This window comes from Belonocnema kinseyi, chromosome 2 (assembly GCF_010883055.1).
Source record: "Belonocnema kinseyi isolate 2016_QV_RU_SX_M_011 chromosome 2, B_treatae_v1, whole genome shotgun sequence".
NCBI classification, from domain to species: Eukaryota; Metazoa; Arthropoda; class Insecta; order Hymenoptera; family Cynipidae; genus Belonocnema; species Belonocnema kinseyi.
The window spans coordinates 90,398,741-90,418,540 of NC_046658.1; the positions used below are offsets into that span (position 1 = coordinate 90,398,741).

At 28.4% G+C, this 19,800-nt stretch overlaps 1 protein-coding gene across 6 annotated transcripts in view; it reads left to right on the forward strand.

Annotated features, from left to right (window-relative positions):
* The first annotated feature begins 244 nt into the window (after nucleotides 1-244).
* LOC117166878 overlaps nucleotides 245-19,800 on the forward strand; it is a 50,650-nt gene continuing 31,094 nt past the window's right edge. For 4 of the 6 annotated variants that reach the window (XM_033351293.1, XM_033351294.1, XM_033351295.1 and 1 more), the window contains exons 1-2: nucleotides 245-826; nucleotides 10,124-14,059. In XM_033351293.1, coding sequence (XP_033207184.1) covers nucleotides 614-826; nucleotides 10,124-14,059 — 4,149 coding nt within the window. In that variant the 5' untranslated portion in view covers nucleotides 245-613. The remainder of the gene's footprint in view (nucleotides 827-10,123; nucleotides 14,060-19,800) is intronic. The other 2 variants (XM_033351292.1, XM_033351297.1) reach the window with 1 other exon arrangement.

A 19,800-nucleotide genomic window follows, 5' to 3' on the forward strand; every position in this document is an offset into this window, starting at 1 on the left:
CATACAAGAATCAGAATTAGTTATCCTATCCTGAAATAATCAAGTGAACCATAAAAAATAAAAAAAATGTTCCCACAAAACAACAATACAAATTCTACACGAGAATATTCCCCGATCTAAAATTCTCGAGAATTTAAAAACTCTTGAATGAATGCGTGAGTGCGTAGGCGAGTCACGTGACAAGTTTTCCCGCCGTCGCCATTTTACGATTTTACGCCGTTTACGCATCGAGTTATTCAACATGTAAACAACGGTTTGAATCTTTTTCAAAACTGTCAAGCATTCGAGAAAATTGGGATTGTCAAAATGAACAAGTGTGGTACACCGTGTCAAGTAACGGCTTCTTTACCTGTCGTTTCGTGCTATTTTATTCCGTTGACAGGCGAATAATCGAAATTACGCGTCGGACTTAGTGAGCAGCGTCCTAACCTCTAATTGTTATATCATTCGAGAAAAGGGCAATTTGCAAATTTCGAGGGGAGCAGATTGTTTTTGGGTATGTTCCTCAATTTGTTGAATATCGGCATTCGTCAGAAAGATTTTTTTTTGACTTTTTTCGCGCAAAAGGGGTGTCAAATATGTGATTCTCGGAGGGTCTACTGCATCCCTAAAAATGGAATACGACTCGGAATCAAGCTGTGAGGATCGTTTGCGGGATTTGGAAGCATCGGAGGAGCTTCCAAGTCTTCAAAGGAGTCAGAAAAATGAGCAAGAGCAGGCCTCGGGATCTGCTCCTTGGCATCCTCTGGAGGGAGCTTCATTCCAACCAAAGGTACCTTTTGGAGTCGTCAACAGGTCTCTTTCATCTCAGGTGAAGGATATAAAGGTTACTATATTTCGTAATAATCATGCTGTTTTTAAATTCAAAATTATATAGTAATGTTGCATTTTTATTTTCACTTGGGGCCAATTCTACGCTAACGTGAAGGGGCCTCATAAAGCTATACCTACGCGAAGAACTAAACTCTTTTTTTTAAATCCATCTTTTTTTGTAACACGAGAATCCAACATGTTTAGAGGCCTTTTAGGCATCCTCTTCGGCGAAATTTTAATAGGAAACTAATAGGAAATATTTGTATGGTATACTAATATTAATTATAAAGCAGAATTGAATTTGAATTTATTTATTAAGGAATTATTAACACCGTTGACATTTTTATATATAATATTTCTAAGAATTCATTGTTTCTTTTTTAAAAAATTATCTTTAATTAATATTTCAATCAAACAATCTTGAGCGCTTATTGGACTGTTAATCAGTTTAAAATATCTGATGAAATCAAAACCAAGAAAGCATCAATTTCAATCTGTGATATATACTAATATTTTTGTAATTTTCTCCTCAAATTCAGTAAAAGGTGTAATTTCTTCTTTCCAAAAATTATTCCTAATCACATTGAACAAAATATAATGTGATATATATTGTAAAATAAGTTTTTCAACAATTTCATATTGAGCAAAGACAGCTATCATTTTAGTAATATCGCTTTAATGAAGATTTTCCAGCAAACATTGAACAAATTTATTTTAAATCAATGTTTTCAGAAACATTAAAGATTATTTTTATAAGTAATAAAGTAAAATTCATAAATAATTTCAATGCAATGTAGTAGTTTTTAGTCTAGAATCCGTATTTTCGGAAGAAATATTTCTTAATTGTAATAGAAAATTTGGTTACATTGTTCCTTGCGAATTCATATTTTTTTAGTGACAAAAATTCAACTAATTAGATCAAAGTTAAACTCTTTCGTTAGAAATTATTTTGTTGTTGTTAAAGGTTCATCATTTTCACTGTAAATTCATCTCTGGTTAAAAATTTAACTATTTTGTTAAAAATAATTTTTTTTCAATAAAAAATGTAACTATTTTAATGGAAAGTTAAATTGTTTTTTCGACAAAACATTCTTTTTCTTGGTGAAAAATGAAATTCTTAACAAAAAATTTAACCATTCTATTTTTAGTTAAAAATGTATATTTATTTAAAAATTAAACTATTCGTTTGAAAATATATGTACTTTGTGGGAAATTCGTCATTTTGTAGAAAATTAATCTTTATAGTTGAAAATTATCTTTTTCTTTACAAGTTAATCTTGTTCAGAAACTCTTCTTTTCCTTAAAAATTGAAGTATTCCAGTGAAATATTTATAATTTTGGTTGAAAATTCATTTCTTCTTTGGATGAAAAGTATTTTTTCCCCAGAAAATTTAAATTTTCCTGAAATTTTTTTCTCATTGATTTGAAAATTATTTTTATTTTAAACTGAAAATGGAACTATTATTTCAAATGGATATTCCATAATTTTAATTGAAAATTCATGTCATTGTTTAAACATTCATTTTTGAATGAAAATGTAATTACTTAATATGTGGTTAAAAATTATCTTTTTTTGTTGAAAACTCGTATTTTTTGGTATAAATTAATCTTCTTGTTTGAAAATTCATCTTTTTGGTGAAAAATGCACTCTTTCTGTTTTAAAAATCAACAATTCTAATTAAAGATATACAATTTTAGTTGAAAATTCATCACTTTGTGTGAAAATGCAATTATTTTGTTAAATTTAGTTTTTTTGATTGAAAGTTGTTTTTTTTCTGGAAAGTAATTTTTAAACTGAAAATTTAATTTTTGTAACTTTGGTTAACAATTTATCTTTTTTAGTAAAAATTAATTTTGTTCTCAAAAATTCGATTATTGCAGTTGAAGATTCATAATTTTAGTAGCAAATTCTGCAGACACTAACACAGCGTAATTTTTGCTTAATCATATTATTTTCGAAAAAATCGATTTTTCTCAATTTTTTGCATGAATTGAAATGTTTATTTTTTAAATTACAATGCGAAATTATATGAATATTACATTTTTAACCCTTATTCTTAATACAAAATTCTCTTTATTCTTGAAATTTCAATAGTTCAGAATGGAGTATTCAATTTTCATCTTTTTTCAACAGGTTAAATTTTGAACTATTGATAACTGAAAATTGAATTTACAACAGTTAACAATTAAATTGATCATTTTCTTCCATTTTCAATTTTCTCCTTTTTTTAATAATGGTTGAAAATTCAATTCTTTCTGACGAAAAACACTAACATAATCCAAGATTGTTAAAAGATTCTATAACTTTTTCAATTTATGATGTTTTTTTTAAAGTACTAATTTTTAATCAAAAATTTCAATGTAACTTCAAATTTTTAACAAATTCTGAATCTATGAAATATAATATCTGTTCAAGCTTGGAAATTTTAGTATATTAAACAAAAACAATTGAATTTAATTCTAATGATTTTCCTTTAAAAATGCCGATTTCACGTTAAACACATCAAAATAAACTAGTTTTAAAAATTGCACATACTCTTTGAAATCGATTTTTTTTTAATATAGTGGACCCCCCACGGACCCTGTACGCTACCCCTCGCGTCAGTGGCTGACCAATTAAAAAAGAGGCCCGAAGAGCAGGAAGCCCTCGTTGGTTTGAATTGAGTATTCTAGCATGGCGTCATTTTTAGTGACGTCATAAGACTTTTTCGAGAAAATATTCTAAACGTTTAAGTCAGAAATGTACGAATAATAATATTTCTCAAGTGTAGAATCTACTTTTTAGTCATGTACGATGCTTTTGTCGATTGACGACCTTTCAGTTTCACAAAATAAAATATCCTAAATCTCAGGTTACTGCTCAAGTTACTTAGCTTTTTTCACACAAATTAGTAATAAAAGTTTATATTCATTCGTGAAATAGAGTTAGTGTTCCTCATTCAGTTTGCATAGTTCTTAATTTCACAAATATAACATTATTGTTTAATGAAAAAACGTTTCAAATTACATGTTTTCAAAAGTTTTCTATTTTTGTTAGCGAAAACATTTTTAAAAAAATTTTTAAATTATAAAACCAATTGTTTTTTTTTATTCAAGTTTAATCAGTTGAAGTTCTTTTTTGTTTGAAACAATACATGAATAGTTGAAAATTCGGCCCTTTTGGTTGAATGGACGGGTTTTTATTAAAACCTACCATTTTTTGTTAAAAATTCGCCTCTTTTAGTTTAAAAATAAACCATTTGGATGCAAAATTCATGTATTTGATTGAAATTTATTTGTTTTTATTTTCTTGAAAATTAATCTAAGTAGTTGAGAATCCAAATATGTATTTGAAAATTATGTTTTTTTAGAAAACTATTCTTTTTGTTTGTATAAGGCATCTATTTTTGTTATAAAATCATTTCTTTTATTAAAAATTTAGCTACTCTGTTAAAAATGCATCTGGTTGGTTGAAAAATTATTAAATTTTGTTGAAAATTGAAGTATTTTGTTCAAATCTCCTTTCTTCCGTTGAATTTTTTTTTATCTGAAAATTGACCTCTTTCATTTTTTGTTACAAATTTCTTTCTTCTGATAAAAACTTCACTATTTTATTGATTTTTTTATTCATTTTTGAAACTATTTAATTTTTCTTTAAAAATGCATAAAAGTAATTTTTTGGTTGAAGACTCATTACTTTAGTTGAAAATTCTGTTCTAGGGCTACAAATTTAACTATTTTACTTACACATTCGCTCTTTTTTTGGGGAAAAATTAATTTTGTTTTGAAAAGAAAATGATTCTATTCCATTTTGTATTGAAAATGTTTTCGGTTTCGGTTCTAGATTTACTTCTTTGACTACAAATTGAACTATATCGTTGGAAATTAAATTTTTTAATGTGAAAATTGTATTATTCCATTTTTGGTTACAAACAATTTTTTTATTTCAAAATCTAACAAGTTTGTTGTAAATTCGTTTTCTTTTATTAGAAAATTTTTGCCCTTTTTAGTTAGAAATTCAAATACTCAGTTTGAAAATTTGTCTTCATAGAACAAATTTAATCTGCTGTAAAATCTCATATTTGTGGTTGATAATTGAACTATTTCATTTTTGGTTCGAAATTTATCTTTATTAGTTGAAAATTCTACTATTTGGCATTAAAAATAGCGAATGTTGTCAAAACACGTATTTTGATTTTTTTTCTGTAGACAATAATGTTACGTTTGTAAAATTTAGAACTGCGTAAGAAATACTAACCAGTAATTAAAATATTAAATTTTTTCTCTTCATACTGAATGACTTACTCCTTTACTTTATTTTATAAATAAACCATAAACTTTAATTAATTCACTCTGGTGAACAGTAAAGTCGCTAATTTGATAGTCGCGAAAAAGGGGTGGGGGGGCTCTAGCGCGGAAATAAACAAATCCTTTCATTTCAAGGCCGGAAAAATAGGAGAGACTTTACTGTGCCAAGAATTCCCGACGAAAAACACTAATATAGCGTAAGAATCAATTGTTCTAAATTGTAAATATTCTTTGGAATTTAATGACTTGTTGAAAATAACCGATTTCATGTAAAAAAAAAGTTAACACATAACCTTAAATTGTTTCAAAAATATAAACTTTTTGTAAATTCTTTAAAATCCCTATTGAAAAACACTAGCTTAACCTAAAAATGTACCGAAAAATGTAATGTTTTTTTTAATCTAATGATTTTTTACGAAAAATTGTGATGCCTGGTGAAAATGCCAACATAACCTGAAATAGTTGAAAAATTATGAATCTTCTTTGAAATCTAAGTTTACAAATATCAACTTTCAATTAAAAGCACTATTATAAAGCAAAGATGTTAAAAGATTAAAAATCTTATTCAAATTATAATTTATTTTGTTTGAAAAATGTAAATTTTGAACGAAAAACACTGACATAATCTTTAATTTTTGAAGCTTGTAACTTTTTATAAAAAAGAAACAAACATAGGATTTAATTGCAACGATTTATCTATTTTTTTTAAATGTCAATAATTACTGATGAAAAGCATAAAACTGTAAATATCCTTAAAAATTTAATGACTTTTCTTAAAAATAACCAATATCATGCAAAAAAATTTCGCCTAACCTTAAATTGTTTTTAAATTATAAATCTTCTTTGAAATATATATTAAAAACCGCTTGTTAAACCTAAAATGATACAAAAACAAATTTTTTAATCTAATAATTTTACTAATAATGCCGTTTATACTGAAAAATTCCAACATAGCCTAAAATTGTTACAAAGTTGTGAATATTCTTTGAAATCTATAGATTTTTAAAATAAAAATACTAATAATTTAAAAAAAATAACATTAAATAGTTTTGAATTGAAAACCCTCTTTGAAATATTACACATTCTCTCATTTATAAAATTTGATGGAAATTATTCCTTAAATATTTTGAATTATTAAGGGTTTTCATCCCAAATTGTTTAATTCAGAACAATTTATGGAAAGAATAGAGTCTCTAATTTTTATATTTTTAACTGTGATATTTATTGTTGTAAATTTATATTCGGTCAATTTTTAAAAGTCTGTTTTTAAAATTTTTCAATTCTGAATTATTTAAATTAGAACATATCAGTTTTGATTTTTTTTTAATATGAAATTATTCCAATTTTAATATTTTCTATTTTACAAGTGTTTATCTATAAAGGATTTTAAATTGTACAATTTTAAACAAGATAAATTTAAAACTTCGCGTAAGTTTAGTTTTGGGAAATCATTTCACGTTAGTGTAAGTACCAGGCTATTAGGTATTTTCACTTCAGTCATCACACTGTAAAAAAATTTTTTTGTAAATATCCACTACGTTTTTGTAATTGTACCAAAACCTGTAAAATAACTGTGTTCAAAATAGTGAACTTCCAAATGTAAAAAGTAAAAACACCACATATTTTGCTAATATCTTCGTAAAAACTATTTTTTTCTTTATAGGTGTATTTGAAAAATAGTTTTCATTTCTTAGGGACTATGCAATGAAATAACAACATGATCATTATTATTATTCCTTACAAAGGTATTACAACAATAAAGTTTTGTCCCATGAATTTGGTCCGTTGTTTTCCCCTCAGCAATCAACGAAGTGATGTTAAAAAAAATGAATTTTTTATGGACTAACTTCGTAAATGTCGCTCCTAAGTGTAGATTTTCCAAATAATAAAAAAAATTAACTATAAAAAAAGGATCTTATCGATATTTATTACGTTCAGAAGCAATCGACAAATAAATAAATACTTTTAACTTAACAATTTCGACATTCTGCAATTCCAGGCGCTTACAAATTTCTATTATTTACTTTTAAAAACTTAGAATTTGACTTTACACCATTTGAAATGTTTTAAATCGAATTATTTTTTAGTTTTATATTCAATATAGAAACCTTTTCCGATTTGAAATTATAAAATATTGAACGCTGATCTATTTTTTAGTTCTGTTTTAAGTACTTCAAAATTAAAATGTTTTAGAGTTTGAATTTCAAAATTTGTACGACGGGATAATTGATTTAAAAACCGGAAAATGATCGAAAACTTTATCTGAAATTTGAGTGGACAGTCTATGTATTGTTTTAGAAATAGTGAATTTAATTAATTTTGTTACGATTTTTTTACGTTTGGAACTTCTTCACTCGTGTACGTGATTTTTGCAAATTCGCAAAATTTTTCTCCCGAAGATAATCTTTTTAGTTATAAATTTTATTATTTGGTTAAAAACATAAGAATTTTCTTTAAAAAACATCCTTTTTTGTTGCAAACTCAACTGTTTTATTTAAAATTCATACTTTTTTTAAAATGAAAATTCATCTCTTTTTTCAAAATTTGTCTCTTAAATTTAAAAATTCACCTGTTTTTTGTAAAATTTTATTTTTTTTGTTGACAAAAATGCAACTGTTTTATTGAAAATTTAAAAATCTTGTTAAAAAGTCATACTTTTTGGTTAAAAAGGACTATTTAGCAGAAAAATAACGTATTGTTTATAATTCTTATTTTTGTGTTAAAAAGTGAAGTGTAATCGTCTTTGTATTAAAATCTATTTTTTTATTGATCTGTTTTAAAAGAAAATTTTTGAAAATTAAACTATTTTGTTAAAAACTTATACTTACTGATTGAAAATTCTGTTTTGTTGTAAATTTAATTATTTCTTAAAATTTTACTTTTTGTTTCAAATTTATGTTTTGGCGTTGAAAAATAAAGTAAAATCTTCTCTGGATGAAAATTCAACTATTAAAAAAATTTTTTTTTAAATAAAAATTCATCTGTATTCAGAGCAATTTCATCCTTTTTGGATAAAAACACAACTATTTGGTAGAAAATTCAACTATTTTATTAAAAAGTTATCCTTTTTGTTCAAAATTCGTTTTTTTTTTTAATTGAAAATTCAATTTTTATCGTAGAAACTTATTTCTTGTTTTAGAAATTCATATTTGATCCTGAAAAATGAAAATGCAGCTTTTTGCCTAAAAGTTATTCTTCTTTGTTTAAGTATTCAACTAATTTGTTTAAAAATTTGGGTCAATCACTTTTGAAGCATCTTTGGTTGAAAATTTAACTGTTTAGTGGAAAAGTCTTTTTTTAGAGGTAATTTTTAAACTGAAAATGTAACTTTTCTATTTTTTTTAGATAAATTTTTGTTCAGTTGGAAATTCACTTTTTTTGATGAGAAAAAAATTTTCTTTGTTTGAAATTTCTCTTTTGGCTTGAAGGATCAATAATTTATATAAAATTTAATTTATTTTTTGAGTGAAAAATTGTTATTTGTTGAAAATTCAATTTTTGGCTTTAAAATTCTTTTTCTTGTGTATACATTTAATATTTTTCGATTGAAATATAAACCATGAAACTTTTTTGTTGAGAATTTATCTTTTAAGGTTGAAAATTCAACTATTAAAGAGAAAATTTAATTCTTTTGTTCAAAATTCAAGTATTTTCTTGAAAAAGTCATATTTTATAGAAGACATTTTTTTGCTTAAATTAAATTAATAAATTTGAAAGTGTTTAATTTGTTTCTGAAATACTGTTTTATTCCGTTTATAAAAGATTCTATGTTAAAAATATCACAAGACTAAAATGCTCGTATTTGAATATTATTGATCGAGGAATATGATTAATTTGTCATGGAAAAATCAGGGACACCCTAATTCCACTCGCAATTGGGAATGGTTAAACTGCGATACGCTACCTGGTGACAAAAATTCGAACTAGAAATTGTGCATAAAAGTGTTTTAACAATTGTTTTATGGAGTGTAAAGTATTTATTGGGTAATAAAAATAATTATTTAACAAAAATATTTTACAGTGTTTTTATACAGTTTTTTATATTATACAGTGAAAACCCGCACTTTTTGACAGAATTATTTGTCTAAAAAAAACAATTATTGTTCTCTTTATTGTGATTTTCAAATGACTATAAATTTAAATGGACTTATTTTGAAGCAAAAATGAACTCAAAGTAAATTTTTATTAATTTATACATGAAATATTTACTGTTTAAAAATCTGATCTAAAAGTTTGGTTAGAACTCGTATTTAAATTCCATTCGTCTATTATTTGTATTCTTGGCATAATATGGGTAAACATACATACATTAATTAAAGTTTATTTGAGTTTACAATGCATTGAAACTCACATTAAATATTGAAATAATTGTTGTTTTTTTAAAAACCTATTTCACAAAAATTTGTTTTTTAACTGTATAAGATGGAAATTCTATCTAAAATTATTTGTTTTTTTTTATGATTATTTGTTATTAGTATTTAATCGTTGTTTTATACTTCACAAAACAATCGTAACAGTACTTTTATGCAAAAATTAAAATACATGTTTAAAATTGTACCTACTCTTTTTAGTTCCATTTTTCGGCACCATGTTGCGAAATGGTAAACCACCATTTCCAATATCTAGCAAAAAATTTCTGGGAGCTACAAATTATATACAGTAGAAGGGGGGCGGGCAGAAATATTTTGTTACAGTTTGTTACAGAAGGAAGGGGCGGTCTAAGAGAGGACCTATAATCCATTACGTAATTGCAGTTCGGCCCCTTATTCATAAACTTTTTTTTAGATCTTCAGATTAAATATCTAACTTCGATTACTCATAAATCAAGAAAAAATTAAACAATCGTAACTTAAATAACAATCTATACTCTAAAAAGTAAAAAAAAAACTTCTTCGTACTCAAACTAATTAGAATTGAAAAGACTACACTATTATTATTATTATTATTATTATTATTATTATTATTATTATTATGATAAAAGTATTTCTGGGTTGTATCTGATGAAATGCCTAACCCCTTTCAGGTAATGGAATATTACCGCAAGTACTCGCAAAATTCCAACCTGGAGCAGTACTTTTCTTTACCCACAACAAGTGCCTCTTCCGAGGGCATAAAATATTACTATAGCCTCTACGAGTTGAATCCCAAACCGGGCGACAACGGGCAATGCTACAAAGATTTTAATTTAAAATCCTACGTTCCAAAGGAGAGGCGAAGATGGGTGAGGCCTCCATTGGTAGGCCAGTCATGTGGTACTGATTCTTCTGGAATCTACGCGCGTCCTCTAGCAGATCCAAGTTCACCTTCACCCGAACTGAAAAGAGCAACTCCAGAAACCATCCCCGAGGAAAAAAGCGAGTGCCACGATACGCCAGACATTACCGAAAGAAAAGCGCCGTCCCCCACTTCAAGTGTAGCATCTCACAGACGTCTAGAATGGGACAGTGGAGCCGATGTTGGATATTATGCTGCGACTCCTCACAATAAACAAGAAAGTAAAAAACTGAGCACTATTGAGAGAATGGCATTAGCAAGAGGTTGTTCAGCAGCTTTGAGACTTGACCCCGAAGGCACCACTGAATCCGCGAAGATGCAAACCGGACGATTGTCTTCTAAATCCATCATGAGGCCCGATGCAAACTCCACATCTTTGAAGGAAACCATCTCAGGCTCGGAGAGTGAAGTTGAGATCACACCGATTGTCAAAAATCACTTGTCTGGAGTGATTACGGGGAGCGATATCAAGTCTGAGGAAAGGAAAAGTTCCCGGCTTGCCAGTCAGCTGTCTGTCCCTCCGAGTTCAAACATCAGTGAATCAATTTTTGAAACGCCCAAATCATCCGGAGTGTTTAAAGTTCCCGTCGGTTCACCCGTAAAATACGCGACCGAAGGTAGAAGAATAAAAGCGAGAAATTTAAACGCGTGTACTTCCCCGCTTAAGAAGAGCAGTTCCATGAATATTTTAGCAATGCCAACGACAAAAGTACCGCTTAAGAGAAGTCAAAGCGACTTGAATCTCGATGCCAGGGACAAGAGCAAAGTTCTCCCTCGATTGATTTTCAATTCCACGTCTTCTATTGCCACTGTGGTAAATAAGCCCACAACTTGCGACAAGGTCATTCAAACCTCGTTCAATGTTTGTAGTCAGGAATCAGTGGGTGTTCAAGTTTCGGCCCTCGAGGAAGAGAAGCCACCATTGCCAAAGAGGGGAACTAGTTTAACTCAAAGGTCCTTGCACTCGATTCTGAAAAACTCGAGAAATACTTATAAGGTGCAGCCAAAAAGAAACGAACACAGTCAAAAAGTTTCTTCTAAATTAAGTGCCGAGGAGCAGAGCGAGGTGGATGAAACTCGGAATAGTAGTTTAGAAACAGGGACTGATTCTTCACCAGTAACACCTCAGCCTGATGATACAGAGAACATAACTGGCAGGGCGAATAGCTTCGAATATTTTCCAGGTCATATTTACGAAAACGTGCCAAATGGGAGTGCGAGTCATGTTTCTTCGGTTGACACTGGTAGATCGAATTCAACGATGCCCAACACTAGTTCCAGTGTCGATGAGAAACTTTGGGGAGAGTCGGATAGTCTCGTGAGAGATTTGGAAAGGAGTGTGAATATTTTAAAGAGTCTGGTTGATGCCAACAAGTATGACAAGGATGTTAAGAAGAGGTTGATTCACCACGTGGTCAAGAGACTCGTGACTACAAAATACACAGACGACAGAATAGAACATAATCTAGAGGAAAATGTACCCTGGAATCCTGACGATGCGAGGAAAAAGGTCTACAGGTCTGAAATTATTCAGGCTCTCGCCAAAAAACATAACACGACCGACTCCTCGGATGATTGGAAGCCGCAGAAGAAGAAGATCGAGAGCAGCAATAGCGATAAATTTGATAGGAATACGGACAGAACTGAAATGGATGGGAGGAAAGCGAGGATGGGTTTGAGAACGGATGACTGTGGACGAAGCAGTAATACGCCCACTGATCCAAACAAAAGCGAGAGTTCTGAGTGTTTCATGCCGCAGCGGAATTACAAATCCAGCAAGATAAAGAATATATTCTGCATGAAGAAAAAGTGCGAAGTACCTCACGGAGAAACTACAACTTCGAATAGTTCAGCTGCAGACCAAAATAGAGTTCTACTCGATGCTGCCATCAACAGTAGAAGAAGTCCGGAAGATTCCAGCAATCAGAGAGTAAATGACGACTGGCGATTACCGACAACTGTTTCTGAGAGGCAGTTTGAGTTAAGAAGATGCAGCAATTCGGATTCGGGAGATTCGAAACTTGTGAGTTATGCCGAAATGGAGAAGAAGAACCAACTGATTTGGATCACAAATGAAATCAGTCATCTTTCTAATCTGAAGAAGTTGTTGGAACAGCCGAAAAAATTGGATCGGCCTAAGCAATCTCCGAGGAAATCTCAGCCAGTTTACAAAAGGCCACTCACAGTTCCCACTTGTATGCCTGACACATCTCCTAATCCTGACAGTACTCCAACTCCAGACGTGACTGAAAATTCGTGGTCGTCTCACTGCAATTTGGCCTCTTGTCATAATATTGTCAACTCAACGGCTACCAATTTGAAGCAGATGAAACAAGTGAAGAAACGTAACAGTTTTACGCAAACATCGACGGAAACTGCAGATGCGCACTCAAAAACTGGTGGAGTTATTGTCTCTTCGAAGGATCAGAATCATGTGCAGCTAGCGAATGCTTATGTTCAAACGTTACAAGTTTCTTCTAATCAGGTGTTTAATTCTGCAGGTCCAGTTGTGTGTCCTGTTCATCAGTCTTTCCAGCAGGTTCAAAATTGCAGATGTGGAGAACAAACCTTTCAGTGTCAGAAACAAGTTCAAAATACACAGCACTGTGGTCATCGGGTGAAAAATCCAAGTTTGCACAATTCTCCAAAAGGTCGTCATCAGAAGTTGCAACGTTTCCATCGAAAAGAGGATCGATCGGTGAATTCGGTGTCTATATCTCCTAGTCCATCGAATGATATTAGTACGGATTTCTCTAGGCTAAGTTTAGATCGGCCTGGTACAGATGATAATAACCTGAAACAGAAAGATGCCAAAAATCATGCGAATACTACCAGATCAAGGTTTGCTCGAGTCGATCCAAATTGCAGATGTGTATTACGATTGGAAGATGAAAAGGCAGAGAAATATAAAAAGTCGTTAGATAGAATCTGTGACTTGTGTAGTAGATGTGATGTTTGCAAATATGATAAATCCTGCGAATGTTTAAATAATAAGTTTGAAAATAAAGAAGACGATTCACAAGACTCGAGAGAATCTTCTAGTGAGAAATCCGAAGTGGTTTGTCAAGAGATGGCTGAAAATGGACATCTAACTTCTCGTAAAACCTGTAAGAAGACTAAAAAGTTCTGTGGTTGTTCAGGAGATTGCAATTGTGAATTTAAAGTGGATGAAGCGAAGAAAAGTTGTAGAGACTGTGGAGAGAAAATGAGATCTTGTCATTTGACGAATTCAAACGAGGATAAATGTTCTCGAAAGAAGGAACCAAATAATGTGAAATGTAAGTGCGATAAGGACTGTGTCTGTTCTGGTAAATTCAAGGATGCTGAGGAACGAATAAATTGTCAAAAATATGCGCCACGAAAAGAATTTATGAATGGAGAGAAGCTGAAGAGTCCGGAAAAAAGCTGCAAATGCTGTCGCACTTGTGGCACTGCTTATCAGAAAAATCGGAAATGCGAGTGTCGAATCAGTTATCCGCAACCTGTGGCTTACGAATTGTCGTTTGTGGAGAACAACAGAGAGAGAAAAAGTTCCTCGAAGTCGGAAAATGCGGAGGCTGGGACACTTGGAAAAGTGTCGTCTTCTAATTCTTTGCCACTTACTGCAAGATCGGCTACCTGTTCGTGCGAGGACGTCAAATTACAAAAGCAGACGAAGTGCAGCGAGAAAAAGAATTCTCTTCAGGTAAGAGTCTTCAATTATAATTCAAAATATTTGTTTCCTAGTGCATTTTATCGTATAATTTAGTTTTAACCCTTAAAGTGCATTGTGGGTATTCGACACCCCGAGAAATTTTCGAACTCTTATAAACCATACTTAATTCGAAAAAATTGAGTAAGTGTCGCCATCTAGCTTTAGTTGGAGACACTAACTGTAAGTAAAGTCGTTTAGCATACTGCGTCAAGCGTGAAGCGTCTGTCTGCTGAAAGTGGAGGTAAAAAAATCGTGGGGTGCAAATAAATATCTTTTTTTAAAGCACCCATGCTGCAATATTTTATTACAAAAGTACTCTATTTAAAAATATAGTCATAAATTTTCAGGTTAAAATAATTAAAATTGCGTGAGTTATGAATTTTTAAGTAAAAAACCCATTTTTTCAAATTTTTTTCAATAATTTTTTTTAACAAATTTAAAATAAATAAATGGCTATAAAATCAACTCTACCTTATAAAAGATACCTCAAACTATATCAGGTAATTTTATTGTCACATAATATTAAATAGGGGTTAAGCAATGCATGATTAAATACGCTGGGGTGTTCAACACCCACGATGCACTTTACCGTGATTTTTACCATGTATGCACTTTGAAAATGCACCTTGAAAATCTGGAATTATCCTTGAATTTTTTTCTTCAAATAATTCAATTTTAATCGAATAAATAAATTGCACAAACAAAGATTTAAGAAAAATTTTACAAATATTTCAAAAGATTAAAAATATTTCATAAAGATTGCAAGGATTTCAAAGATTTCAAAGATTAAAAATATTTTAAAATATGTATTGTAATATTATATTTCTAAGATTTCAAAAGATTTTGTCAGATTACAAACATTTTAATTATTTGAAATAATTAAAACAAGATTTAAAATAGATTTCGCGAAGATTTTAAAAATTTCAAAAACGTTACAGTACACCATAATTCAAAGATTTTAAAACAATTCGAAGATTTTAAACGTTTTGAAAAACTTCCAAACTTTTTTAAAAATTTGAAGACTTTACTAAGATTTCAAGTAATTCAGAAATTTCAGTGAATTAAAAAGATTTCACAAACAAAGATTCAAGAAAAATCTCACAAATATTTCAAAGATTTGGAACATTTCACAAAAGTTGGAAGCATTTCAAAGATTTGAAAGGTTTGAAAAATGTTTAATATGTATTGTAAACATATTTCTAAGATTTTGACAGATTTCAAATATTTCAAAAGTTTCATAAAAATTTTATAAAGATTTTAAAAGCATAGAAGAATTCAGAAAATTTCAAAAAGGTTACAGCACATAAGATTTCAAAGATTTTAAAACAATTCGACGATTTGAAATTATTTCAAAACTTCTCAAAACTTTTTTTAACAAATAAAAAAGATTCACAAACAAAGATTTAAGAAAACTTTTTAAAATATTTCAAATGATGTGACAAAGATTTCAAAGGTTTCACAACAATTTCCCAAAGATTTCGAACATTTCATAAAGATTGCAGGATTTAAAAAATGTCGAACTTTTCCGAAGATTTTAAAACTTTCAAAAGATTTCAAACATTTTGAATTTTTAAAAAGTTAAGCCAGATTTCTAAAATTGTAAAAGATTTTACATTTTGTAAAATATTTTAATAATTTCAAATTAATACAAAAGATTTAAGTAAGATTTTACAAACATTTCAAAGATTTCATAAAACTTGCATAGAGATTTCAAAAGAATACAAGAATTTCAAAAAGGGCACATTTCGAAAATAGAAAACGATTGTAGAAGGTTTCAAAACATTTTAGAAGATTAGAAAAGATATCACGAAGATTTCAAATAATTCAATGATTTCAAAGAATTAAAAAAAAAAGTTAGGGTATTTTTTTTTGAATTGCCGGAAATTTTCAAGGAATTTCTATGGATTTGAAATATTTTATGGTATTTTCAGAAATTTCAGGGAATTTTGAAGAGTTTTACCAAATTTCAAGGGGTTTCACAAAAATTTAAAGGATTTGAAATATCTTGAGTAGTTTAAATATATTTCGAATAATTTAAAATGATTCCAAAGGATTTAAATATTTTTTAGGGTATTTTGAAAACTTTCGGGGAGTTTTCAAGATGAATTTTCAAGACGTTTCAAAGGATTTTCTATATTTTATATTATTTTGAGAAATTTGAAGGAATTTTCAAGAGCTTTACCAACATTTGAAAGGGTTCTGAACAAATTTTTAAGGTTTTGAAATAGCTTATGTTATATTAAAAGTTCCAAGAAGTGATCAAGATCTCTAAAAAGTTTCAAGAAATTTCAAAGGATTTGAAGTATTTTAGGATATTTTCAAAAATTCAAAGGAATTTTCAAGAGCTTTAACAAATTTCAAGGAATTTAACTGATTTTTAAGGGTTTCAAATGTTTTAGGTTTTTTAAGATTCCAATGGAATTTCAATTAATTTCAATAATTTAAAGGGATTTAAAAGAATTTGGAACATTTTAGGTTTTTTTGTTTAATTCCAAGGAATTTGCAAAGCCATTACAATATTTTCAATGAATTGCGAAATATATTTAAGGATTTATGGGTATTTTTCAAAATTCCAAGGAGTTTTCATGAGCTTTAAAAAGTTTCAAGGAGATTTAAAAGATTTAAAATATTTTAGCGTATTTTTAAAAATTCCAAGAAATTTTCAAGTTCTTTAACTTTCGAGGGATTTTAACATATATTGCAAAGAGTTTTAAATGTTTTACGGCATTTTAACCCTTTAAAGGTCAAGCCTTGAACCGGTCAAATAAAAAATCTGAAAAAATTCAGGAACAAGGTATGATCGTTTTCTGATCGCTTTTTGCAAAAGAAATTCTTCTAATTTTTATCATTTTCTCGGTTTCTATTGCGTATACTTTGATATAGTGCACGCTTTGATTTTGCGGAATTCGAAGCTTGTTGCCTGCAAATTAAAAAAATCAAAAATAGTGCACAGCTGCAACATTGGGTGTTAAAGGGCTAAAAGATTCCAATGAATTTTTTATTGATTTCTGTAATTTAATCGGATTTCAAAGGATTTTAAGTATGTTAGGGTATTTTAAAAAATTAGAAAGGATTTTTAAGATCTTTAAAGTGTCAAGAGATTTGAATAAATTACAAAGGATCTGAAATACTTTTGGAAATTGAAAATATATCATGAAATTTTTTATTAATTTCAAGGGATTTCAAAGGATTTTAAATATTTTAGGATATTTTAAAAGATTCCAAGGCATTTTCAAGATATTTAAAAACATTTGTATGTGTTTCTAAGATATTTAAAAAGATTCCAATAGGTTTTATAAGATTTCCAAAAATTGCAATAATATTAAGGGCTTTTAAAAGCTCTCAAGACACATTAATAAATTTTCCAGGATATAAGATAATATCAGATTTGATAGAATGTCACTGGATTTTACAATATTTTAATCGATTTTGAAGAACGTATTCACAAGATGTGAGGGATTTCGTAGGGCTTCAAATATTTGAAGATATTTTAGAATGTTTTTTACAATTCATTTGAATTAATTTGAAATTTATCCTGAATTCTTATTAATTTGTTTTGAATTGCTACTCATTCTTTTTGAATTGTTTGAATTCCCTTAAATTTGTATGCATTTGATCGATTCTTTTAATTTTCCTTAAGTTTCTTGAAATTTACTCTAATCTGACTGAAAAAAATGGGATTGATTTCAAGCCATTTACGTTTCTTAAAATTATTTTAAATTCAAAAGAGCCTTAATCACGTTAATAATGCACACTAGTTTCTTTTTCGGTTTTAATTAATGCCATTTGTAAAGTAAATTAAGCAGTGGTGCCCGTGAGAATATTAAAATTAACTGTTTGATTGATTTCATTAGAGAATAAGTATTTTCGTCATCCTAGTTTCTATTAAGTTGATCGATTATTGATTTTGAATCTTTCATTTATAATTAGATATCCTGTTAAATTATTGGCTAATATTTGTATATATTTTTAATGTATCTCTGTGTCCGATTCATGATTACTTAATTTGTTTAAAACCTTTTGCACTTAAGGCTGATGCAATATTTCACATAATGATCAACTTTTTATTAGAGAATACTGTTTTTGAGAGACATTTTTTCTGATAATTTCAATTAGACAAGTCATTAGAAATCTTAGTAGAAATCTTAAACAACTTCTGATTCATTTACGACTTTACCCTTGGTGTTTGATGAAATGTAAAATTCTTTAGCCCAATTACTAACGTGAATGATTATATTTATTTGATTTATTACACTTAATTTTAAACTGTTACCGGAAGTTAATTACTTGAAGAGATTATAATTATAATAATAATATAATAATTTATAATCATAATTATAATTTGAAATCTGATGTTAAATCTTTTAATGGTACAAATTTAATACGATATCGAAGTAAAAAGTTATGTAAATATATGAATACAGGGTGTCTACCCTACCTGGTACACTTGGAAAATCTGAAATTTTCATCGCATTTTTTATATCTGGAAAAACCTATTTTTTAAAAATTTTAATGTAAAATTTAATAACAATGATTTTATATTTGTAAAAGTAGCTTTACGTTACTCTATTTAACTATTTTATTGAAAATTCTCTTTTATTTTTATTTTAAATTAATTTTTTTCACTGAACATTCAACTATTCTATTTTTTGTTGAAAGTTTATCTTTTTTGGTTGAAAATTCCACTATCTGTTTGAAAATTTATGTATTGTAATGAAAATTCGTCTTTTTGGTAGAAAATTAATCTCCTTGGTTGAAAATTCATCTTTTTAATTGAAAATTGAACAGTTTATTTGTCATTTTTTTCTCTAAAAACATCGTTTTAGTTGAAAATTCAACTCATGTTGATGAATCTTATTTTTTGGTTGAATTTAACTGTTTTTTTGTTGTTTTTTTTTTTTAATTAAAATAAAAATCTTTTTGGCTGAAATATCGGCTACTATATTTTTCATTCAGAATTGATCTTTTATGAAATAAACATTTAATTACTTGGTTAGAAATTAGAATTTTTTGTTACAATTAATTTTTTAAGCTCAAGATTTATGATATGAATTTAAAATTCATCTTTTTGAGTTGAAACATGAGATATTTTGTTGAAAATTCGTTTTTACCTAACCTGAAAATTTAATTATTATGTTGACATTTTTTAAAATGAAAATTACTTCCTTTCTAACTAAAAATATAACGATTCAAGTTAAATATTCTATAATTTCAGTTAAAAATTCATCTCTTTCGTTGAAGATTTTTTTTTAACTGAAAATTTAACTATTCAATTTTTGGTTGACAATTTCTCTTATGTAGTTGGAAAATTCACATATTTTGTTGAAAATTGGTAATTTTTCTGGTAGAAAATAATCTTACTGGTTTGCAGTTCATCTGTTTGGTTGAAAATTCAACTATTCCAGTTTAAGATTCATCGTTTTAGGTAAAAATTCATTTTTTTGTTTAAAATTCAGCTATATTAGTTTAAAGATTCATAATTTTGTTGACTGGAAATTCGTCTTACATTTTTAGATGAAAGTTTATCTTTTTTCATTAAAAATTCAACTGTGGTTGAAAATTCAACTGTTTTGTCGAAAAATCATTTTTTTTCCGAAGATTAATCTTTGTGTTTAAAAATTAATCTTCTAGTTTCAGAATTGATCATTTTAGTCGAAAATTCATCTTTTTGGTTTAAAATTCATCTATTCCAATTGAAGATTTATCATTTTAGTTGAAAATTCATCACTTTA